A 24,352-nucleotide genomic window follows, 5' to 3' on the forward strand; every position below is an offset into this window, starting at 1 on the left:
TACAGCTGTGTGTGTGTAAATTAAAGTCTTTGAAAATGTAATAAGTTATTACGAAATGCGTTCAAGCGTCACGTCAGACAAGAAATATAAATGAATTTTGGAGAATTGATTTTTCAATTACCATCGACAGTAAAAAGAAACATAAAAAATATTGAAAAAATTCGTGTTAGAATTATTAATCTTATTTTTTCGGTCATATTTAACATTATATATATATATATATATATATATATATATATATATATTTATATATATATATATATATGTTGTACCTAGTAGCCAGAACGTCGTACTCTACCTACTATGCAAGGCCCAATTTGCCTAATATGCCAAGTTTTCCTGAATTTATATAATTTTCTATTTTTTTTTCTTATGAAATGATAGACCAATCTATTTCATTATGTATGAGTTCATTTTATTTGTTTTGAGTTAAAAATAGAGTAGATATATGACCGAACCTAGCCTACCCTACCTAACCTAACCTATCTTAACCTAGCCTAAACTAATATAACTAAGTCAATAAGTTATGTTCATAGTATACTATAATAATAATAATTCAAATAAACCAACTGGAAACAATTTATGGAAAATATAGAAAATCACTCGGCCTATTAGGCAAATCGGGCCTTGCATAGTAGGGCGAGAAGTGCGTTCTGGCTACTAGGTACGACATTATATATATATATATATATATATATATATATATATATATATATATATATATATATATATATACAGTAAAAACAAAAAATATTGAAAAAATTCGTGTTAGAATTATTAATCTTATTTTTTTGGTCATATTTAACAACATATGTTTACAAGAAAGACTGCTACCAAAATATACTATATATATATATATATATATATATATATATATATATATATATATATATATATATATATATATATATATATATATATATATTTATATATATATATGTCGTACCTAGTAGCCAGAACGCACTTCTCAGCCTACTATGCAAGGCCCGATTTGCCTAATAAGCCAAGTTTTCCTGAATTAATATATTTTCTCTAATTTTTTTCTTATGAAATGATAAAGCTACCCATTTCATTATGTATGAGGTCAATTTGTTTTTATTGGAGTTAAAATTAACGCAGATATATGACCAAACCTAACCAACCCTACCTAACCTAAACTAACCTATCTTTATAGGTTAGGTTTGGTTAGGTAGCCCAAAAAGTTAGGTTAGGTAGTGGAAAAACAATTAATTCCTGAAAACTTGGTTAATTAGGCAAATCGGGCCTTGCATAGTAGGCTGAGAAGTGCGTTCTGGCTACTAGGTACGACATATATATATATATATATATATATATATATATATATATATATATATATATATATATATATTAGTATATTTTGGTAGCAGTCTTTCCTGTAGACATATATTATTAAATATGACCGAAAAAGTAAGATTAATAATTCTAACACGAATTTTCTCTATCTTTCTTACGTTTCTCTTCACTGTTGATGGTAATTCAAAGATCAATTCTCCAAAATTCATTTTTAATTCTAGTCTGACGCGACACTTGAGCGCGTTTCGTAAAACTTATTACATTTTCAAAGACTTTAGTTTACAAACACACAACTGAAACTGAATAGAGCTTGTACATCTTCGAGTTTATATCTACATTTGGGTGAGGTGGATGAGGTGAAAACAAACTTTCAACAATGGGTATTAAATGGGTATTAAATTCAAACACAAGACAGAACACGAAACAATGGGTATTGAATGGAAGTAATTGTAGAAAGCCTATTGGTCCATATTTCTTGATGCTTCTATATTGGAGCGGAGTCTTGAAGTGGGTAGAATATAGTTGTGCATTAATTGGCTGTTGATTGCTGGTGTTGACTTCTTAATGTGTAGTGCCTCGCAGACGTCAAGCCGCCTGCTATCGCTGTATCTATCGATGATTTCTGTGTTGTTTGCTAAGATTTCTAATCTTAGAAGGGGGTCAGGGGAGGCAGGTGGGGTCAGGGGAGGCAGGTGGTGGCAGGGGAGGCAGGTGGGGTCAGGGGAGGCAGGTGGGGTCAGGGGAGGCAGGTGGTGGCAGGGGAGGCAGGTGGTGTCAGGGGAGGCAGGTGGTGGAAGGTGTCAGGGGAGGCAGGTGGTGGTAGGGGAGGCAGGTGGGGTCAGGGGAGGCAGGTGGTGTTAGGGGAGGCCGGTGGGGTCAGGGGAGGCAGGTGGGGTCAGGGGAGGCCGGTGGGGTCAGGGGAGGCCGGTGGGGTCAGGGGAGGCAGGTGGTGGCAAGGGAGGCAGGTGGGGTCAGGGGAGGCAGGTGGGGTCAGGGGAGGCAGGTGGTGTTAGGGGAGGCCGGTGGGGTCAGGGGAGGCAGGTGGGGTCAGGGGAGGCAGGTGGTGTTAGGGGAGGCCGGTGGGGTCAGGGGAGGCAGGTGGGGTCAGGGGAGGCCGGTGGGGTCAGGGGAGGCCGGTGGGGTCAGGGGAGGCAGGTGGTGGCAAGGGAGGCAGGTGGGGTCAGGGGAGGCAGGTGGGGTCAGGGGAGGCAGGTGGTGTTAGGGGAGGCCGGTGGGGTCAGGGGAGGCAGGTGGGGTCAGGGGAGGCAGGTGGTGGAAGGTGTCAGGGGAGGCAGGTGGTGGCAGGGGAGGCAGGTGGGGTCAGGGGAGGCAGGTGGGGTCAGGGGAGGCAGGTGGGGTCATGGGAGGCAGGTGGGGTCAGGGGAGGCAGGTGGGGTCAGGGGAGGCAGGTGGTGGAAAGTGTCAGGGGAGGCAGGTGGTGTCAGGGGAGGCAGGTGGTGGCAGGGGAGGCAGGTGGGGTCAGGGGAGGCAGGTGGGGTCAGGGGAGGCAGGTGGTGGAAGGTGTCAGGGGAGGCAGGTGGTGGCATGGGAGGCAGGTGGGGTCAGGGGAGGCAGGTGGGGTCAGGGGAGGCAGGTGGTGTCAGGGGAGGCAGGCGGTGTCAGGGAGGCAGGTGGTGTCAGGGGAGGCAGGTGGGGTCAGGGGAGGCAGGAGGTGTCAGGGGAGGCAGGAGGTGTCAGGGGAGGCAGGTGTGGTCAGGGGAGGCAGGTGGGGTCAGGGGAGGCAGGTGGTGGCAGGGGAGGCAGGTGGGGTCAGGGGAGGCAGGTGGGGTCAGGGGAGGCAGGTGGGGTCAGGGGAGGCAGGTGGGGTCAGGAGAGGCAGGTGGGGTCAGGGGAGGCAGGTGGGGTCAGGGGAGGCAGGTGGTGTCAGGGGAGGCAGGTGGTGGCAGGGGAGGCAGGTGGGGTCAGGGGAAGCAGGTGGTGGCAGGGGAGGCAGGTGGGGTCAGGGGAGGCAGGTGGGGTCAGGGGAGGCAGGTGGGGTCAGGGGAGGCAGGTGGGGTCAGGGGAGGGAGGCAGGTGGTGGCAGGGGAGGCAGGTGGGGTCAGGGGAGGCAGGTGGGGTCAAGGGAGGCAGGTGGGGTCGGGGGAGGCAGGTGGGGTCAGGGGAGGCAGGCGAGGCCAGGGGAGGCAGGTGAGGTCAGGGGAGGCAGGTGGTGGAAGGTGTCAGGGGAGACAGGTGGTGTCAGGGGAGGCAGGTGGGGTCAGGGGAGGCAGGTGAGGTCAGGGGAGGCAGGTGGTGTCAAGGGAGGCAGGTGGGGTCAGGGGAGGCAGGTGGGGTCAGGGGAGGCAGGTGGTGGAAGGTGTCAGGGGAGGCAGGTGGTGGCAGGGGAGGCAGGTGGGGTCAGGGGAGGCAGGTGGGGTCAGGGGAGGCAGGTGGGGTCATGGGAGGCAGGTGGGGTCAGGGGAGGCAGGTGGGGTCAGGGGAGGCAGGTGGTGGAAAGTGTCAGGAGAGGCAGGTGGTGTCAGGGGAGGCAGGTGGTGGCAGGGGAGGCAGGTGGGGTCAGGGGAGGCAGGTGGGGTCAGGGGAGGCAGGTGGTGGAAGGTGTCAGGGGAGGCAGGTGGTGGCATGGGAGGCAGGTGGGGTCAGGGGAGGCAGGTGGGGTCAGGGGAGGCAGGTGGTGTCAGGGGAGGCAGGCGGTGTCAGGGAGGCAGGTGGTGTCAGGGGAGGCAGGTGGGGTCAGGGGAGGCAGGAGGTGTCAGGGGAGGCAGGAGGTGTCAGGGGAGGCAGGTGTGGTCAGGGGAGGCAGGTGGGGTCAGGGGAGGCAGGTGGTGGCAGGGGAGGCAGGTGGGGTCAGGGGAGGCAGGTGGGGTCAGGGGAGGCAGGTGGTGTCAGGGGAGGCAGGTGGGGTCAGGAGAGGCAGGTGGGGTCAGGGGAGGCAGGTGGGGTCAGGGGAGGCAGGTGGTGTCAGGGGAGGCAGGTGGTGGCAGGGGAGGCAGGTGGGGTCAGGGGAAGCAGGTGGTGGCAGGGGAGGCAGGTGGGGTCAGGGGAGGCAGGTGGGGTCAGGGGAGGCAGGTGGGGTCAGGGGAGGCAGGTGGTGTCAGGGGAGGGAGGCAGGTGGTGGCAGGGGAGGCAGGTGGGGTCAGGGGAGGCAGGTGGGGTCAAGGGAGGCAGGTGGGGTCGGGGGAGGCAGGTGGGGTCAGGGGAGGCAGGCGAGGCCAGGGGAGGCAGGTGAGGTCAGGGGAGGCAGGTGGTGGAAGGTGTCAGGGGAGACAGGTGGTGTCAGGGGAGGCAGGTGGGGTCAGGGGAGGCAGGTGAGGTCAGGGGAGGCAGGTGGTGTCAAGGGAGGCAGGTGGGGTCAGGGGAGGCAGGTGGGGTCAGGGGAGGCAGGTGGTGGCAGGGGAGGCAGGTGGGGTCAGGGGAGGCAGGTGGTGGCAGGGGAGGCAGGTGGGGTCAGGGGAGGCAGGTGGGGTCAGGGGAGACAGGTGGTGTCAGGGGAGGCAGGTGGTGGAAGGTGTCAGGGGAGACAGGTGGTGTCAGGGGAGGCAGGTGGGGTCAGGGGAGGTAATTGGGGTCAGGGGAGGCAGGTGGGGTCAAGGGAGGCAGGTGGTGGCAGGGGAGGCAGGTGGGGTCAGGGGAGGCAGGTGGTGGCAGGTGGGGTCAGGGGAGGCAGGTGGTGGCAGGTGGGGTCAGGGGAGGCAGGTGGGGTCAGGAGAGGCAGGTGGGGTCAGGGGAGGCAGGTGGGGTCAGGGGAGGCAGGTGGGGTCAGGGGAGGCAGGTGGTGGAAGGTGTCAGGGGAGGCAGGTGGGGTCAGGGGAGGCAGGTGGTATCAGGGGAGGCAGGTGGGGTCAGGGGAGGCAGGTGGTGTCAGGGGAGGCAGGTGGTGGAAGGTGTCAGGGGAGGCAGGTGGGGTCAGGGGAGGCAGGTGGTGTCAGGGGAGGCAGGTGGGGTCAGGGGAGGCAGGTGGGGTCAGGGGAGGCAGGTGGGGTCAGGGGAGGCAGGTGGGGTCAGGGGAGGCAGGTGGGGTCAGGGGAGGCAGGTGGGGTCAGGGGAGGCAGGTGGTGTCAGGGGAGGCAGGTGGTGGAAGGTATCAGGGGAGGCAGGTGGTGGCAGGGGAGGCAGGTGGTGTCAGGGGAGGCAGGTGGTGGAAGGTGTCAGGGGAGGCAGGTGGGGTCAGGGGAGGCAGGTGGTGTCAGAGGAGGCAGGTGGTGTCAGTGGAGGCAGGCGGTGTCAGGGGGAGGCAGGTGAGGTCAGGAGAGGCAGGTGGTGTCAGCGGAGGCAGGTGGTGTCAGGGGAGGCAGGTGGTGGAAGGTGTCAGGGGAGGCAGGTGGGGTCAGGGGAGGCAGGTGGAGTCAGGGGAGGCAGGTAGTGTCAGGGGAGGCAGGTGGTGTCAGGGGAGGCAGGTGGGGTCAGGGGAGGCAGGTGGTGTCAGGGGAGGCAGGTGGGGTCAGGGGAGGCAGGTGGGGTCAGGGGAGGCAGGTGGGGTCAGGGGAGGCAGGTGGTGGCAGGGGAGGCAGGTGGGGTCAGGGGAGGCAGGTGGGGTCAGGGGAGGCAGGTGGGGTCAGGGGAGGCAGGTGGGGTCAGGGGAGGCAGGTGGTGTCAGGGGAGGCAGGTGGTGGAAGGTGTCAGGGGAGGCAGGTGGTGTCAGGGGAGGCAGGTGGAGTCAGGGGAGGCAGGTGGGGTCAGGGGAGGCAGGTGGGGTCAGGGGAGGCAGGTGGTGTCAGGGGAGGCAGGTGGGGTCAGGGTAGGCAGGTGGTGTCAGGGGAGGCAGGTGGGGTCAGGGGAGGCAGGTGGGGTCAGGTGGTGGAAGGTGTCAGGGGAGGCAGGTGAGGTCAGGGGAGGCAGGTGGTGTCAGGGGAGGCAGGTGGGGTCAGGGGAGGCAGGTGGGGTCAGGGGAGGCAGGTGGGGTCAGGGGAGGCAGGTGGTGTCAGGGGAGGCAGGTGGTGTCAGGGGAGGCAGGTGGTGTCAGGGGAGGCAGGTGGGGTCAGGGGAGGCAGGTGGTGTCAGGGGAGGCAGGTGGGGTCAGGGGAGGCAGGTGGTGTCAGGGCAGGCAGGTGGTGTCAGGGGAGGCAGGTGGTGGAAAGAGGCAGGTGGGGTCAGTGGTGGAAGGTGTTGTCAGGGGAGGTGGAAGTGGAGAGAGAAGGGTGGTGACCACGCATGGCTGCCAAACCTCTCATTCATTCTATTATAAATCTCAATCTTAGCTGTAAAATATTTATGCCAAAATGTGTTAATTTTCGAGTATTAATATACATTATTAATCTTTAACATGTTTTATTGTTTCCTGTAGAAAACAATAGCTGACTTGGCATTGTGGTGTGTATGGCCGGGTACCTGGGGGGTGGGGGGGGGTCCTGGAGGTGTGAGGGGAGACCTGTCAACCCATCATTTTTTTTTTTTGTCGGGCGAGTTGAGACACTTCCAAGCCTGCTGCTTCAATACACCCCATGGATGGTGTGGGTGGTGTGGTGTGGTTTGGTGTAGTGTGTGGGGGATGGTGTGGGTGGTGGGTGCGTGGTGTGGTTGGGTGTGTGGGGGATGATGTGGGTGGTGTGGTTGGATGTGGGGGGATGATGTGGGTGGTGTGGGGTGTGTGGGGGATGATGTGGGTGGTGTGGGGTGTGTGGGGGATGGTGTGGGATGTGTGGGTGGTGGTGTGGGGAGTGTGGATGGTGGGGGTGGATGGTGGGGGCGAATGGTGTTGGGGATGGTGTGGGGGATGATGTGGATGGTGTGGGGGATGATGTGGGTGGTGAGGGGGATGATGTGGGTGGTGAGGGGGATGGTGTGGGTGGTGAGGGGGATGGTGTGGGTGGTGTGGAGGATGGTGTGGGTGGTGTGGAGGATGGTGTGGGTGATGATGTGGAGGATGGTGAGGGTGGTGTGGAAGATGGTGGGTGGTGTGGAGGATGGTGTGTGTGGTGTGGAGGATGGTGTGTGTGGTGTGGAGGATGGTGTGGGGGATGGTGTTAGTGGAGTGGGGGATGGCGATTCTCGCATCTCAGATTATTATCGACACCAAAAGAGCATGAAAGATATTATAATGAAACACCACACAACGAAGAAACAAACTACAGTACAACCTCGATTCAACGTACCCCGATTCAACGAATCTCCGGCTAGTTCGCACACTTTTCAGGCCGAATTTACTCACCCGGTTCGACGAACAATGGTTCGCCGAAGCGGGGGATGTTCGGATTTGCTTACATGTCCAGACAGAATTCACAGACTGGTGGAAAACTTTCCCATTCCATCACAGATTACAATTAATAGTTCCCTCATATGACAAGTTTGATCACACAATTGGACCGCACAAGTGAGTCCACAAACTTACGATGTTGCAAAGTTCACAGAGTTGTGGAAAACTGTCTCATTCTATCACAGTTTACAATTAATAATTCCTTCATAAGACAAGTTGCATCACACAATTAAGTGGACCATACAACAAGTGAACCATATGAACCAAACACCAGCCAGAATGGTCCACACAACAAGTCAACCACATGAACCAGATACCAGCCAGAGTGGTCCACACAAATGAACGATCGAGTTTCCATAATTTTCGTTCACTGATTTGTGGCAGACGTATCTTTGTAAATTAATTTAAAGGCTGAAGCGTGATTAGCTAGCTACATGTCAGCTACATGTCGTAAAATCTCCTTATAGACATTTTCTGTGATAAAACAAGGTGAGTGAGGGTGGACAGATAAGGGAATACTGTTCTGTAAACCTCACTTGGTTTTCCTTCGTCTGTGTCGTTATAGTTCAGTGACCCATTACTTTGAAAGTTTCAGACTAATAAATCATTTCTAAAACCAATGCTTTAATAGCTTTTTATTATCCTAATTAAACTAAACTAAATAAAACCGAAAATATACTGTAATATGATAGACATCTGCTATTTGAGAAATTATTTGTTATTGGAACAACTCCGTCGCCACAGTTCAGTGACTACGGCTTCGAAATAATAAAATTAATAAATCAGTTCTAAAGTAAGTTTTTTATATCTCTTATTATCCTAATAATGTTACTAATCTAAATATATAACCTAAAAATATATATGATGTAAATCCAATATTTGAGATAAATTTATGTTACTGGATCTGGCTTAAACACCAGCCTACTGGAGGGTGTATAGACCTAGTCTGCGTTTATACAGTAGGCACCCAGTGCCGTTAGCTTTGTCTGCGTGCGAGTCACGTGTTTGTCCGCCGGTGAAAGAATAATCGTGGAATTTACCATTTTTTTTACTACAGCTTTATTAATATACAACAAGATGTCTCAAGGGCTTGCTAATCGTGCTGTATCTGCAAAGAGGAAGAGAAGTTTTTTATCCATTGAGCAGAAATTAGACATGATAGAGAAACATGAACGTGGCTACTCTGTTACTAGGCTGGCAGCAGAATTTAATGTCGGGAAATGTACGGTGTGTGATATCAAGAGACAGAAAGATGACATTAGGAAGTTTCTTGCTTCGAGTGATAGTGGTGCATTAAATAAAAGGAAAACAATAAAAGGTTCTGCAAATATGAATTTGGACGAAGCTGTGTATAAATGGTTTAACCAGGAGCGCTCTGTGGGGATGCCACTTGGCGGCGACGGCATTAAGACAGCAGCCGATAAATTTGCACAAAAGATGAACATTTCAGATTTTCGAGCAAGTGAAGGATGGTTGCAAAGATTTAAGAATAGACATAATATTAAGAACAGGAAAGTTTGTGGAGAATCATTAAGTGCAGATACGGATTCAGTCGAGCCATTTAAGCGTAAATTAAATGATTACATAATAACAAATGATCTAAGGCGTTTTCAGGTATACAATGCCGATGAAACAGGCTTTAATTGGAAATGCTTGCAGAACAACACTTTGGCATCTAGGCTAGATGAGAGTGTTCCTGGCCGTAAGGTAAACAAAGAAAAAGTTTCTGCCATGCTGTGTGCAAATGCAGACAGAAGTCACAGAACAAAGTCCGCCATTGTGGGGAATTAAAAATCCCACGTGCTTTGAAAAATTTAATGAACAAGCTACCTTTGGTCTACTACAGCTCTAAAACAGCTTGGTTTACTGGAGATATTTTTGTAGACTGGTTCAAAAATCATTTTTGCAAAGAAGTAAGAGATTTTCAGATAAAGAAGTGTGGAGTGAGATGGAATGATGTCAAGGCATTACTCTTGGTTGACAATGCCCCAGCTCATGTAGGGCTCGACAAATTAACGTCACATGATGGACGCATCAAATGTATGGCCTTGCCTCCCAATACCACCTCTCTGATCCAGCCAATGGATATGGGTGTTATATATGCAATGAAAAGGCTCTACAAACGAGCAATGAATAAAGAAATCATGGTGGTGTTCGAGTCAGATGAAGACAAAAGACAAGGAACCGATTTGCGAGGTCAAGCAACACTGGAACGTTACAAAAAATACTCAATTAAGGAAGGCATTTACAACTGGGCTAAAGTTTGGGATGAAGTTCAAGAGTCAACATTAAGAAATTGTTGGAAAAAACTCCTGTTGCTTGATCATGCTGATGAAGTGACTGAGGAAGAAATGGATTTTGAAGGATTTTCAAATGATATTTATCAAGAACTGCGTGCCGCTGGTGAGGTGGAGTTGACGCTGAATGATGTGGAGGAGTGGTTAGATATTGATGCAGTCGATCCACCCATTGGTCATTTAACAGATGATGAGATTATACAAAATGTTACTGGCACTGTTGATGACGACGGAGAGGGAGATGAGGATGAGAATGATAGCAGTTTACAATCTGCTACGTGTGCTGACGCATTGTTCTATGTTGAAAAACTCCTTGATATTGTTTCACAAACTGACAATCCAGAGCTACCAGGCTTTTATCAACACCTAAGGACGATGAAAGATATTTGTCTCAAGGACATGACTAAAAGAAGGAAACAAATGAAAATGAGTCAATATTTTTCACGAACTAGCAGCAAATCAATCAGCACAGCCGTACCCAGCACCAGCACAGCCGTTCCCAGCACCAGCACAGCCGTTCCCAGCACCAGCACAGCCGTACCCAGCACCAGCACAGCCGTACCCAGCACCAGCACAGCCGTACCCAGCACCAGCACAGCCGTACCCAGCACCAGCACAGCCGTTCCCAGCACCAGCACAGCCGTACCCAGCACCAGCACAGCCGTACCCAGCACCAGCACAGCCGTACCCAGCACCAGCACAGCCGTTCCCAGCACCAGCACAGCCGTACCCAGCACCAGCACAGCCGTACCCAGCACCAGCACAGCCGTACCCAGCACCAGCACAGCCGTACCCAGCACCAGCACAGCCGTACCCAGCACCAGCACAGCTGTACCCAGCACCAGCACAGCCGTTCCCAGCACCAGCACAGCCGTACCCAGCACCAGCACAGCCGTACCCAGCACCAGCACAGCCGTACCCAGCACCAGCACAGCCGTACCCAGCACCAGCACAGCCGTACCCAGCACCAGCACAGCCGTTCCCAGCACCAGCACAGCCGTACCCAGCACCAGCACAGCCGTACCCAGCACCAGCACAGCTGTACCCAGCACCAGCACAGCCGTACCCAGCACCAGCACAGCTGTACCCAGCACCAGCACAAAAGCAGCTGAAGCCAACACAGCAGCAGCGAGCACCAGCAAAGCTGATGCAAACATCTAAAAACATCGTGTGTGAAGTGAACAATTAGAATAAGTGTTAAATTTAAGTGTGTACATAGTGTTAAAATTAAAGTTGCAATAATTCTAATGTACAATAGTTTTCAAGAACTGTATTGTAGTACTCAACATACAGCAAAACCACTTTTAATAATACAGTGCTAACGGCATAATGCACTGCAGTACGTATTTACTGTAGAGCACTCACAACTTCACAAAACTTCAAGATGGACATAACTCCAACAATAAGGTAAATACATGAATTACAGTATTTTTAGTAGAGAAGTAATATATAGGTAGAGTATGTAATATGATACAATGCATTTTTATTGTGTACAAGAAAAAAAAAAGACACTGACGCAAACGCCTCTTGAAGGTCACCTCTTGCAACGAATCCAACGAACTGGGGGTGGTCCCATATAGTACGTTGAATCGAGGTTGTACTGTAATGTGTCCTGGCATATGTTTAAAAAAAAAAATTAAGAAGGTTGTTGGGGCCGGACGGATGGAACAAATTCCGCACTGGAACGAATCGGCTTCGCCCCATATAGTTCGTTCAAGTGAGGACACACTGTATATATATATAATCATTCTGCCCCTTTCCCTGATGCAATCTTTCAGTACTGCCAGTAAGATCTCTGAAACAAGAGCAATAATGAAATACGAATTGATGACTATCCTTGCTCGAACTGCCACACTGGGGTACAAAATCTCTTCAAGAGACTGAATTCTCAAAAATTTGGAACGTTGTATCAGTTACTACGGTTCCCTCATCAGTTCTCTTGAGATAAATTGTGCGCAACTGGCAGTGAATACAAGCAATTTTGCAGTGGTTTCTCTGTAAATACTTGTTATAAGTACCATTACAGGAGAACTTTGTGACACAGGAATAAAATTAAATTTAGGTACATCCATGAGAGTCAGTAAAGCAGGCAGCAAGGGGTCAACTTCATTTACAGAATGTGAACCAATAGGTGTAATGTCCACAACAAATCAACCTAGGATTTCACTACACAGCACTACATTCTCCACCCACCACAACTTAACTAGGTAATGAAAAGCAAAATCCCAGGAGACAGTGGGGAAAGTTAACATACATCACCACTGAGTCAGATGCATACCAAAGACTGATACCGTTGCCAATTCCTCAATCTCTGTCTGATCCAACATTAGCCAAGACACCGCCCATCCCCATAAACAAAGGCCAAAGTCCATTCCATGCAGCCATCAAATTGCCCCCCGCCCCCTGTTTATGAATGAAAAATGGTTTACACACGACTCACAACTGATGACGTCCGAACACTTCCGGAACAAGTGCTTCACTGACAACTTTTGTTCGAGCCACGACGCTGTAAATGTTTCACTCATGTACTACAAAAACAAATAATTACCAATGGAACCTAAACACCTAACCTAACCAATGCCTAAATATGCACAGTAAGCTAATATATAACAATATTAATTTATATTTGAGAAAATTCCTATTTTGAATGAACAGCATGTTAAAATTGATGAATGCGTCTTTTGGGTCGACCACTGGATAGAATGGACTTGGTCTGAAGACAGGATGCCAAGACACTAGAGTCAATGTGGTTCAGTTGGAAAACAATCTTCAATTCTGCCCCTATCTTCTACTAAAAAAGCATTGGCATACTCAACTTCCAGATTACAAGAATCAGGAAATACATGATTATCTATGCATATATACATGGGTGGCAAGAAGTAACAAGATCCTGTTACCAAAGTAGATTTTTGTCAAAAATCTTTAATACACCATGAATATTAAAATATTTATCTTGAATGAACTCAACTACATTTTACCAGAGTAATTTTTTTTTATGTCTTTCATGCCCCTTAAATTGGTATGGTTTCTTTCCAGTATCATGTGCGCTACTAGACCTTGCCTTCGTGAAAAGTCTTTTAAACATACTGAACATCGAAATGGTTTTTCTCCGGTATGAATTCTCTCATGTCTTACTAGAGCTGATTTCACGGTAAACTCTTTCAAGCACACTGAACAACTATATGGCTTCTCTCCTGTATGAACTCTCATGTGTGCTTCTAGACTTTTTTTTTGTGAAAAGCAGGTCTGACACACTGGACACTGATAAGGTTTCTCTCCTGTGTGAACTCTCATGTGCACTATTAAATTTTGTTGTCGTGGAAAGTCTTTTAAACATATCGAGCACTGATGTGGTTTTTCTTCTTTATGAACTTTCTTATGTTTTGCTAGATCAGATTTCATGGCAAAATTTTCCAGGCACTGTGAACATTGATATGGTTTCTCTCCTGAATGAACTTTCATGTGTTTTACTAGAGCTGATTTTACTGTGAACTCTTTTGGGCACTCTGAACACTGATATGGTCTTTCTCCTGTATGAACCCTCATATGTTGTACTTGAGTAGCTTTTTGCGAAAAGCCCTTTTGACACACTGAACACTGATATGGTTTTTCTCCTGTATGAATTCTCTTATGTCTTACTAGAGCTGATTTCACAGTGAACTCTTTCTGGCACTCCGAACACTGATACGGCTTCTCTCCAGTGTGAACCCTCATATGTTGTACTAAAGTAGTTTTTTGTGAAAAGCCTCTTTGACACACAGTGCACTGATATGGTTTCTCTCCAGTATGAACCCTCATATGTTGTATAAATTTATCTTTCCGCGAAAACTCTCTTAGACACTCTGAACACTGATATGGCTTCTCTTCTGCTTGACTTACCATTTGCATTTCTATAGATCTTCTTAAGTAAACATTCAAACGGGTAATAGCAGCATTTATATTGCTAATTGCAAGAAGCTGGTCTGTAGAAGTGATTTCTGAAGCCATTACTACATATAAATGGGTATAAAGTTAAATTTTATGGATACTGAAAACCAATATAGTTTATAAATGAACAAATACTAAATATTCCAGTAGATGATAGTTCATATTTTGTTATTCTAGTTAAGATCAAAGGTGTGACTCAAGACATGCTTCATCTACTTAAAGAGCCCTTAAGTGACAATAGTTCCTAAATTAGCTAATATAGTCAATAATATGGATCTATATTCTAGAAAAACTTTCTTTGTAACACAATATGAAAAACCAATGTAAGGTGCCACATGAATTGAACTGAATATAAATATATTATATATCTATATTAGTGATGATTATACTGTGTTTTATTTGCACTTTGTTCACAGCCTACGGGATGGGTTGTGCAGGCTAACCTTCACATTAACTTCCAAATGTCTTCAATTAGACATCTAATTTTAGGATTTTATGCCAGTTAATTTATATTCAATTACAATTTTTAATTCTAACCACATTATCTGTCATGAATTCTCAATCATGATTAATTCTAAAAGGAAATAATTTTCATGTGTATGAGACAATGAATACTCTATATTTCTTTAGTGCTCTCTCTTTCTATGGTTATCTTGAGATGATTTCGGGGCTTTTTTAGTGTCCCCGCGGCCCGGTCCTCGACCAGGACCTCCACCCCCAGGAAGCAGCCCGTAACAGCTGACTAACTCCCAGGTACCTATTTACTGCTAGGTAACAGGGGCATTCAGGGTGAAAGAAACTTTGCCCATTTGTTTCTGCCTCGTGCGGGAATCGAACCCGCGCCACAGAATTACGAGTCCTGCGCGCTATCCACCAGGCTACGAGGCCCCTGGTAAATTAATATGAACAATTATAAAAGTAAAACCATGAACTGGCATCTCACCACTACAAAATATTCAGGTTCTGCTAAATAGTGGTTGATATATGATATGTCAAGAACATTGAATGAAGATGTGAATGCTTAAGTGTAGAATCCTCTGCAAAGTAACCGAAATTAATCTTATTAAAATTTTAAGGTAGAGTTATTGCTTGTCAAGATTCATATCATGTACATACGTTTATAACTAGGAACATAAAAGATGCTCAAGCAATGAATGCATGAACCTGCACAGCATGCAATTGCAATTATATCGTGAAGTTTATACTTACATGGTAAATGGCCAATTTTTTATTGAAGTATTTATTTACTTGCATGTACAGATAGTAAATTTGATTGTCAAATTTTTTTTTAAATCTTCAAAATAGCAAGCATATTTAATCAAATTGTCAACAAAATTATTGCATTTCCTGCAAATTGATAATCTTTTTTAATTAATGACAGAAGTTCTAAATATTGTCACGTGCGCACACACTACAGGTCGATAATGACGATGGCAAGTCAGATATTTTATTATTTGGTAAAATGGCTAGAAAATTTCTTTTTTTTTTTTCAATATTACCACCACTGTATATTAAACACTTGCCACCATTATATATTATACACCGAGTATAAACACACTGTGCAAAATGCAAAATTAATATTCAATAAATGTCCAATATAGGATGCACAATTCTTTTATCATGGGTGAACGTTTTAGTTTGTTAGATAATAATAATAATAATGTGCTAAGGAAAACAGTACTTCCAAAAGTGGTGCACATGAAAATATTAAATGGAATGGTTAACTTGCATCCACAGGCTGCCAAGAAAATAGCAGTCAGGATGCTGAGAAGAGTTTCAAGGCTTTGCGTTGATGCTGTACAAGTATTATCCACAGGCTGCACAGAATGTATAGGTCAGGATGCCGAGAAGAGCTTCAAGGTTTTGTACTGATGCAGTGCAAGTACCATCCACAGGCTGCAGAGAGTGTGTATGTAAAGACATTACATTTTGGTAGGATAAGCTTTAAGATCAGTAAGTGGGGACACAGGAGTATTTTTTGTAATGGGTTGCTTTATAACACTGGTTATACAATACTGCATATATATATATATATATAATTCATTTACAGATATACATAAATAATTTGTCACTTACATAACCATTATGGTACAAGGGTGTTGATTTTAAATGTCTCCTATCACCCCTGTGAGCTTAAGTCACTGTTGCCAATACAAGTATAATTCTATAATTCTTCTGGTGTTAGAAAAACCTGCAGAAAGAAAGAATATAGGATTAATAGATTTAGATTAATCAGTAATTATTCATCAATATGTTCATGGTTTTAATAAATGCTGTAGCATTACACTCAGGCACATTTAGTAAATTGTAACTGATACTGTACTATGAAATTTAGGTTAATAAAAAAAACAGCATTGAATGTAATGAATTGCCATTTTCTGGGTGAGTCCCAGAGGCTCCCCGGAGCTATCCAGGCTGAATGGATATGCATAACTTTCTGGCATCAGTCAAAGTGCTAGGAGTTCTTGCCTACCGGGGACCACGAGCCAGAACCTGGCCCCCTCAGAGAGGCACGAGGAGCAATGGCCTATAGAAACCCCCTTGTGGTTGGGAGCATTCTATGTCTGCCATCAACCAGGATAGGCACCCAGAAAGGTAGGCGCCCCAAAACAAACCCCTATTCTGGTAAAAATATTGCTACCGAAAGCCAAACAAGTGAACATAACTCCCCAAATATAATTATCTAACTAGCATGACGTCATCACATCGCTGCGCCACAGTCTGCGCAACTCCCCCTCCCCGGGAGGGGGAAGAGGGAGCCCCAGACCCTCCACGCCGGCGATCCAACTGGCAGTTCTTAGGCTGGATGTCAAAATACACAAAAAAATGCCGCCGACCAGAGGGCGGGAGGGATGCCGGGGAGCCTCCAGGACTCGCCCAGAAAATGACGTTTCATTACATTCAACGCTGGTTTTCTAGGGGGAGCCCTGTCGTCTCCCCGGAGCTGCCTCACCACAGATAAGGAAAACAGGGAAGGAACCGGGAGGCGGATGCCACACGCCCTAACCTAAAAACCAAGACCAAAGACAAAACAAAAACCAAAACGAGAAAAGAGACCACCCAGGCCAACTACCAGGACGACACCAGAACTCAAGAGCAGGCCAGAGGGAAACACCACCCAGGCCAACTACCAGGACGACACCAGAACTCAAGAGCAGGCCAGAGGGAAACACCACCCAGGCCAACTACCAGGACGACACCAGAACTCAAGAGCAGGCCAGAGGGAAACACCACCCAGGCCAACTACCAGGGTGGCACCAGAACTCAAGAGCAGGCCAGAGGGAAACACCACCCAGGCCAACTACCAGGATGGCACCAGAACTCAAGAGCAGGCCAGAGGGAAACACCACCCAGGACAGCAAGTGGAACGGAGCAGAAGGAACCACAACACCGAACGCAAACAGGAGCGGCTCCGCCAGCACCACCCAATACGAGGTGACAGGACATGAGCCCAGACGACAGTCCCGGAACAACCCCAAAGGAAAGACAAGCCAACCCTATCAAAGACCAAAGGACCCTTCGCAGTGATAGGAAAACCGGAAGGACCGCCAGGAAAACCACACACCGCCACCGAGACGAAACACGCAGGTGGGAGACCAATAAGGAACCCACCAGTGCCGACACAACCGACGAGAGACTAGCACCATGAACGAAAGCCCAAAACGCGAATCGAAAAACTGCGACCCCCAACCCAAAGGAGCAAGATAACCAGCTCCAGCAGGGAAGAAAGACGCACACGTCCCAGAGGCATCCAAGAGGAGAACTACCCAGGACGTGAACAGCAGGAAAGCAAACACACCCGTTCCGGAAAAGGAACAAAGAAAAAACGGAGCCAGGACTGGAACCCAGCAAACCCGGTTCCAAGAAAAGGAACCAGGAAGGCAGGAGCGGCAGACCGAAAGTCCACAACCTCAAATAGACAGGGCAACACCGAAGCCTGCAGGAAGACACACAGAAAAATCGCAGGAACTCGGTACCAAAACGGAACACCGGAGAAGTCCAAAAGCAGGGAACTTAACATGGGACAGAGGCCCACCTGAGCACCAAACAACATGATAGTCAAGAAGCCCTGACCCAGATACACAATTAGGTGGAGCATGGGAGGAGGAAAAACGGAAATATGTAAGGAAAACCCCAAATACGGCCCAAGGAGCGGCCGGGAAGTAAGGCACACGACCAACCACAAAATGTGTAGAGGAGGGTGTACATACCTGATGAACCTCATGGACAGCAGGGTGCAGTCAGGCACCGAACTGCGGGGCAGAGCCCCACAGGACAACAAAGAACAAAAGACAGGGACAAAAGTCTCTGAAGACCCACGCAAAGGGACCAAACACACCACACCAAACACCCCTGTTAGGAGCCATCGACGCAATCCCACCAAGCGGGGAAGAGTAAACAAGGATGGAGCAGGGAACAAGGGTGGTGGAGTGAGTAGATTATCCCAATAAGATACTCGCTCCAAACGCATTAGCCTAACGAGAGAAGCAAAGCTCTACGGAGGACTAAGTATGGAACTCAAACTGTCCCTAACTTCCAGTAAATATCCCTGCGTACTTTTGGAGAACGGCGGGTGTTACCCGAGCATAGAAGCAGCAGAGTAGCGAATAATAACTAGTCAACCTGCAAGTGTGGTCTAGAACAGACACTTGCGAGATACCGTACCGACTCTCAGTGCGCTAAACTCGCACCATTGCCCGCAAAAATATCACCCACATACCACTGTAAACGCAACAAAACATATGTAGCCTCTTAGTGGTTGTGTTTATTGTCACCAATCTTCACGAAACAATAGAACTGGGACCGAGGCACACGCCACCCTTGCAGCACATTTTGGAAACGAAACAATGGGCATAAACGGGAGAAGTGTAGAATCAGGAAAGACCTGAGGAATGACCGGCACGGTAACAGGTTCGGTGATTTGCGGAACCAATTACTGCGTAACATGGTGGTGGGGCCCCACGACTGGTGCAAACGTGGGTTGGACATATATTGGAGCGGGAATGGGTGGGAAGAAAAAGGAGCTGCCTAGTACGGGCCAAGAGGCCCTCTGCAGTTCCTCTGGTCTTATGTTCGTATGGTCGTATGCACAAGGGGACACAGGAGGAAGCCGAGTACCCAAAGGAGCCACAGACACGAAAAAGAACCTGATCAAAGTTAGAGGGGAAATGAAGCAGAAAGCACTAAGAAGCTATGTGGTGGAGGCAGACTCCACCCACAGGAGCAAACGGAGAGAAGACAGAGCCCAGGAGGCTCAGGAAACTGCACAACTATCAACTGACAGGAGAGGCGGGGCCCAAGAGCCAGAGCTCAGTCCCCGCAAGCACAACTAGGCAAGCACCCCACCAAAAGTGAGAACCAGCCCTTGGCCGACAGAGGCGCCAGACATGACAACCTCACCTGCAGAGCATTACCAGACTACTAGTGTAAAGGAGGAAATGTATGTGTTTATCTCTCAGAATGTTTGGGAATATGTTTATTGTTTGTGATGTGTGTATATATGTATGTATTAACATGATGTACTGAACGGGGTGAGAATAGCTTGAGCTACCTCATCCCTTTGTGTGTATTTTACCTCAATAAACTTATTTCAATTTCAATTTCACCTGTAGAGCAGACACACGACCGTGCCACAACACAGGCGAGTCAAGTAACATACCAGGAGAGCGCTAAAGGTGTGCCTGAAAGCCAAGCATACTCGAGGCAGTAGGCATGGTATGTACCGTTACCTGAATAAAAATTTGGAAATCGAAGGAGAAACACGTCCAGAGGCGCGTGCCCCACAGAAGACGGAGCAGTACAGAGGGGGAGGCGGCGGCGCCACGCCGAGCCATCCCACACCCGGAAGCAGAGGAAGAACGAAGTGACACCCCCCAGATATAAATCCAGAACACCCTCAGCATCCAGAGGGCAACGACCGGAGGGAGAAAACAAGCAAGAAGCCATAGAAAAACCACAAGAAACTATGCGAACACACGAGAATACCGCACATAAACAAAACGCACACCGCGGCCCCAGCATACCAGGTACGAACGCACCACCCGTCCACCGGGAGACGTGGCTCGTACACCAGGCGGACACACATATGGTACACACACAGCGTACAGACACATCGTAAACACACATCGTACAAACACCAGGAAGGCGTGTGGAACAAAGACGAAGAACGCCAAAAATGGAAGTAGAGACGACGCGAAAACAAAACAAGGTGAAAACGAAGCAAAAGAAAACAGATGACAGAAGGTAACCAACGAGGCCAACAAAAGACCAGAGGGAAACCATATCGAAAATCAACAGACGTTCCAATAATATTGGAAGGTACGAAGAAACTCGCGAACCAATGAGAACCACGACAAGCACCCCTCATCAAGGGACACGCAGGGACAACGATACGAAGTGGTGTAGGCATTGTATGTACTAGGTCAATATATAAATCCATCAATGTGTGTTTCACTCCTTGTATGAATGTACCTTACCTGAATAAACATTTTTTTTTTCCGGAACAGTATCGTGACGTAAGAGCGAAAAGGGTAAGGAAAAGGGGGCGAAACACACCCCCAGGAACGACAGGACCGACGAACCCGAAGGAACACGGAACCAAACCCAGGGTGGGGTATACCCGAAATCACCAGGAACACAAAGAGGGAAGGAACAACCCCATTCTGAGGAACTGCCAACCCCCTCACCAAAGGTACAAAGACCCAAGAGCCAAACGAGGCCGAGGCCCCCCAGGCAACTCCTCCCTAACCCCGGGAACCTCGACGGCATGACCCGGGGCCGAGCCGCACCCCCAAAGTCCCAGCTTGACAAGGAAAAGCCGGGGCAGCCGTGCAAACACTAAGGAAGGGAGCCCACTGGTCAGACCCATACAGCACAGCTGGAGGAACCGACTCGAATACCTCTGCCGCCACCCCGGAAGAGGAAACCCCCGAGACCACCCGAGTCTCAACCCAACCAGACCCCGCCCCAACCCCGAAACCCACCTATGGTTCGGAGCAGGAAGCAAGGGAGGAAGTGTGCAGAACAGAAGGGGAAGGACAAGGAGCGGAAGGAGCCAGAGCCAAAGCGACCCCACCCCCAAGTCCGGACCTCAACCACCAAAACGGGGCAGCCTCGGGGCATCCGGGGCTGCAAACAACCAAGAGCGTCACAGCAACCAGCAAGCAACGCCGCAGCCGCCTGCACACGATTATCAAGACCATTGGCCTGGGTGAAAGAGAGCACGTACCGACAACACCCGTCGAATGACTCCGGGTTACAAGAAACAATGACCCAACAGGCAGCATGGCGAAGGCACAGCTGGTGAGAGTCACCCTGAGACAAAGGGACAGATCAACCGTCAAACTCGCAGGACGCGAGAGGGACTCCGGGGACACACCTATAGGACCACGGAGCCTATAAACCCCACAGGAGCCCCTGTGGGGTTTCCAGGGCCCTTAGTCATTGGTACACACTAAGGGAAGCCCAGGCAGGGTACCGCGAACCGGCGCCCAATTCTACCAACAAACTGCTAAAGCTAAACCCCCGGCATGTGTCCACTCACGGAGGCCAAGCAGGGAGTACCACCAACAGAAGGAATCTAAAGAAATCACCTAGAACAGGAATGGGGGACCATAATGGGGGTCCGTGATGACGGACCATAAAGGCAGACCCCCACCAGGCAAAAACAAAAAAGAAAAACCCCGCAAGAGGACAACATACCCAGGCGGAACAGAGCTGGCCGCTGTTATGGTGAAAACTAGCTGTGCAGTATCCCGCGCCCCTACCAGTGACGAAAACTACCACCTACCCAGAGACAAACCAGGGCAACAAAAAACCAGCCGACTCCAAGGGCGGCCCAGTACCGAGCAGTAAAGGACACAGCGGAGGCAGAACCCAAGTTGACTTGTGGAAGGTGGCCCCAAGGGCAGTACTTACAGGGCACCTAGAGAAGATAGTCCTAGGCGCATGCAGCTCGAGTACCGTGGAATCTTACTCCTGGCTCACACCCCACCGGTAGAGACAGTCCACACCACAAGGCACAGAACTGAAACAAAAACCGGAGCCAGAGGCACTCGACCAGCCAGTAATTCCATCAGCCAAGAACTGCCAGTTGGAACACCGGCATGGAGGGTCTGGGGCTTCCCCTTCCCCTTCCCGGGGAGGGGGGGGTTGCGCAGACGGTGGCGCAGCGATGTGATGACGTCATGCGAGTTAGATAATTTTGTTTGGGGAGTTCTGTCCACTCGTTCGGCTTCGGTAGCAATAATTTCACCAGAATAGGGGTTTGTTTTGGGGCGCCTACCTTTCTGGGTGCCTATCCCAGTCGATGGCAGACATAGAATGCTCCCAACCACAAGGGGGTTTCTATAGGCCATTGCTCCTCGTGCCTCTCTGAGGGGGCCAGGTTCTGGCTTGTGGTCCCCGGTAGGCAAGAACTCCTAGCACTTTGACTGATGCCAGAAAGTTTACATATCCATTCAACCTGGATAGCTCCAGGGAGCCGACGGGGCTCCCCCTCCAGAAAAACTTTCATCTCCAGCATTAATAGATCGCAGCCTGGGACTCGTAAAGTATCCTGAGGTGGCCATAGGGAGAGCCTGCTTAGGGATACTCCACGAGGAGATTTATTTGGATGAGGCTGTGGATATTTTCCACAACCCCATTCAAAGCTGGGAGAAACTGCTAACCTGGAGTGTGCGAGCAAAGATCCTTTACTGCTAGAATCCACTTTAATAAAACATCTAAATTTTTGAGACCGCCTAAAAAATTTTTTAATCTGTATTCCATGGAGTGCAGGCGGGAGAAATAATCAACAATCTAAACTTAGAAAATATTAGAAGGACTAAAAGGATTAGTCCCGTGTTCCAAATCTGTACACAGAAATAAGACCACACCAGACCAGAAAACATGACAGGATGTGTAAAATAGTCCCACAGAAGAGATGTGCAATAGGCATGTTGAGAGAGTACTCAACTTCAAAGGCCCAATTCTCTTCAACACTCTTCCCCCACACATACAGAACATAACTGGCCAACCTCTCAGTGTTCAAAAGAGAACTCAACAAGCACCTTCAAAGGATACTTGATCAACCAGGCTGTGACTCATACATCAGGCTGCAAGCAGCCACATTAAACAACCTGGTGGATCAGACCAGCAACTAGGAGGCCTTGTCAGAGACCGGGCCATGGGGATATTAATCCCTGGAATCTTCAAGAGGTAATCAGGTAATTCCCTGTAACTGCAATTACTTAATGATAATAACACAGAAGGTCCTAATATTAGGAATATCAGATATCAGTCAACCCGATGCAAGTGACAACGTTCACAGTGCAAGGCACATTGCCACAACATCGCAGTCTCCGTGGTGTAGTGGTAAGACACTCGCCTGGCGTTCCGCGAGCGCTATGTCATGGGTTCGTATCCTGGCCGGGGAGGATTTACTGGGCGCAATTCCTTAACTGCAGCCTCTGTTTAACGCAACAGTAAAATGTGTACTTGGATGAAAAAACGATTCTTCGCGGCAGGGGATCGTATTCCAGGGACCATAGGATTAAGGACTTGCCCGAAACGCTACGCGTACTAGTGGCTGTACAAGAATGTAACAACTCTTGTATATATCTCAAAAAAAAAAAAAAAAAAAAAAAAAAAAAAAAAAAAAAAAAAACACACAACCAGGTTTTGATGCATCTATGCATCATGCAATGGGATCCCATGATCCTGTAGAAAATGGACATGTGAAAAAATAATGCACACTGAAGATTTAGTGTACAGGATTTTGATGATAAAACCAGCCTTGAAAATAATGAAACACCAGTTTTTAGTTGAGCCTCAGAGGCTCCCTGAAGCTATCAGACACTGATACTAGTGTCATACTAGTAGTTGCCATCAGTCGCTGAGTTCTACTGGCCTACTGGGGACCATGAGACAGAACCGGGCCCCCTCTCCTCAGAGAAGCACATGGAGCGATGGGATTTATATAAGTACATGCTATTATTTAGCAATGATAGTATTACAGAAGGCCCCTGACTGTGATAAAACTGACCAGGATTCTGATAATAGCAGGATTGTTGTGATAATTAATTAGCACTGTAGTGGGAGGAGTAATCTTGGTGGGAAGGGAGGTAGCGTTGTCTGTTGACTCTGTGTGACCACCTTTTTGCTGTCTGGACTCACTATACCAGCTTAGTCGTTCGCTATGGTGAACAAAACATGCAGATACTTATATATAATGTCTGTAGATAGTGAATAAAAGCAAAAAGAGTATGGTGGGTGGAGAATGGTGGCGAGTCAGGTGAGGTGAGGGAGGGAGGGAGTGAAAGCCAGTGGCGGGGCTGCCACTGCCACTGGCACTCAGCATACCAATTTAGTGGTTCGATATGGTGAACACAAATGTAGATACTTATATATAATGTGTATGTATAGTGTAATAACAGCAAAAGGAGTGTGGAGAGAAGCTATTTTGGTGAGGGAGGTGGCAACATCTGCATGATTTATCATGCTGGGTAGGGGTGGCCACTGTGCTCTTTGGGCACTATACCAGCTTAGATAAACAGTCATGGTGAACAGAACATGTAGATACTTATATATAAAATGTCTGCACATAGTGAATAAAAGCAAGAACAGTATGGTGGGAGGAGAATGTGGGTGAGTGAGGAGTCATTGAGGGAGTGGCAGCAAG

The 24,352-nt window shown here is 48.4% G+C and overlaps 3 protein-coding genes across 3 annotated transcripts in view; 2 read left to right on the top strand and 1 right to left on the bottom strand.

Moving 5' to 3' along the window:
• Positions 1 to 8,545: 8,545 nt before the first annotated feature.
• Positions 8,546 to 9,259, top strand: LOC138352875 (tigger transposable element-derived protein 7-like). The gene has a single exon (XM_069305427.1). It carries the CDS (start codon positions 8,546 to 8,548, stop codon positions 9,257 to 9,259), a length of 714 nt encoding a protein of 237 aa, XP_069161528.1.
• A 26-nt stretch (positions 9,260 to 9,285) lies between these two features.
• LOC123756417 (tigger transposable element-derived protein 7-like) lies at positions 9,286 to 11,815 on the top strand. The gene is made up of 2 exons (XM_069305428.1): positions 9,286 to 10,239; positions 11,792 to 11,815. Exons 1-2 carry the CDS (start codon positions 9,286 to 9,288, stop codon positions 11,813 to 11,815), a joined length of 978 nt encoding a protein of 325 aa, XP_069161529.1.
• Positions 11,816 to 12,440: 625 nt separating this feature from the next.
• Positions 12,441 to 24,352, bottom strand: part of LOC123755885 (zinc finger protein 271-like) — a 55,063-nt gene continuing 43,151 nt past the window's right edge. Inside the window, exons 2-3 of the mRNA XM_069305457.1 lie at positions 15,769 to 15,883; positions 12,441 to 15,588 (exon numbers count right to left, since the gene is read on the bottom strand). Of these exons, the coding sequence (XP_069161558.1) occupies positions 12,733 to 13,752 (1,020 nt within the window). The 5' untranslated portion in view covers positions 13,753 to 15,588; positions 15,769 to 15,883 and the 3' untranslated portion in view covers positions 12,441 to 12,732. The remainder of the gene's footprint in view (positions 15,589 to 15,768; positions 15,884 to 24,352) is intronic.

Source organism: Procambarus clarkii, chromosome 55 (genome assembly GCF_040958095.1).
Source record: "Procambarus clarkii isolate CNS0578487 chromosome 55, FALCON_Pclarkii_2.0, whole genome shotgun sequence".
Taxonomy (NCBI): Eukaryota; Metazoa; Arthropoda; class Malacostraca; order Decapoda; family Cambaridae; genus Procambarus; species Procambarus clarkii.

Bases quoted from the DNA above. Each gene is read 5' to 3' on its own strand.
- LOC138352875 (XM_069305427.1), top strand. From the start codon at position 8,546: ATGTCTCAAGGGCTTGCTAATCGTGCTGTATCTGCAAAGAGGAAGAGA.
- LOC123756417 (XM_069305428.1), top strand. From the start codon at position 9,286: ATGAACAAGCTACCTTTGGTCTACTACAGCTCTAAAACAGCTTGGTTT. The intron at 10,240-11,791 runs GTACCCAGCACC...GTACCATTACAG, and splicing joins GCAAATCAATCAGCACAGCC to GAGAACTTTGTGACACAGGA.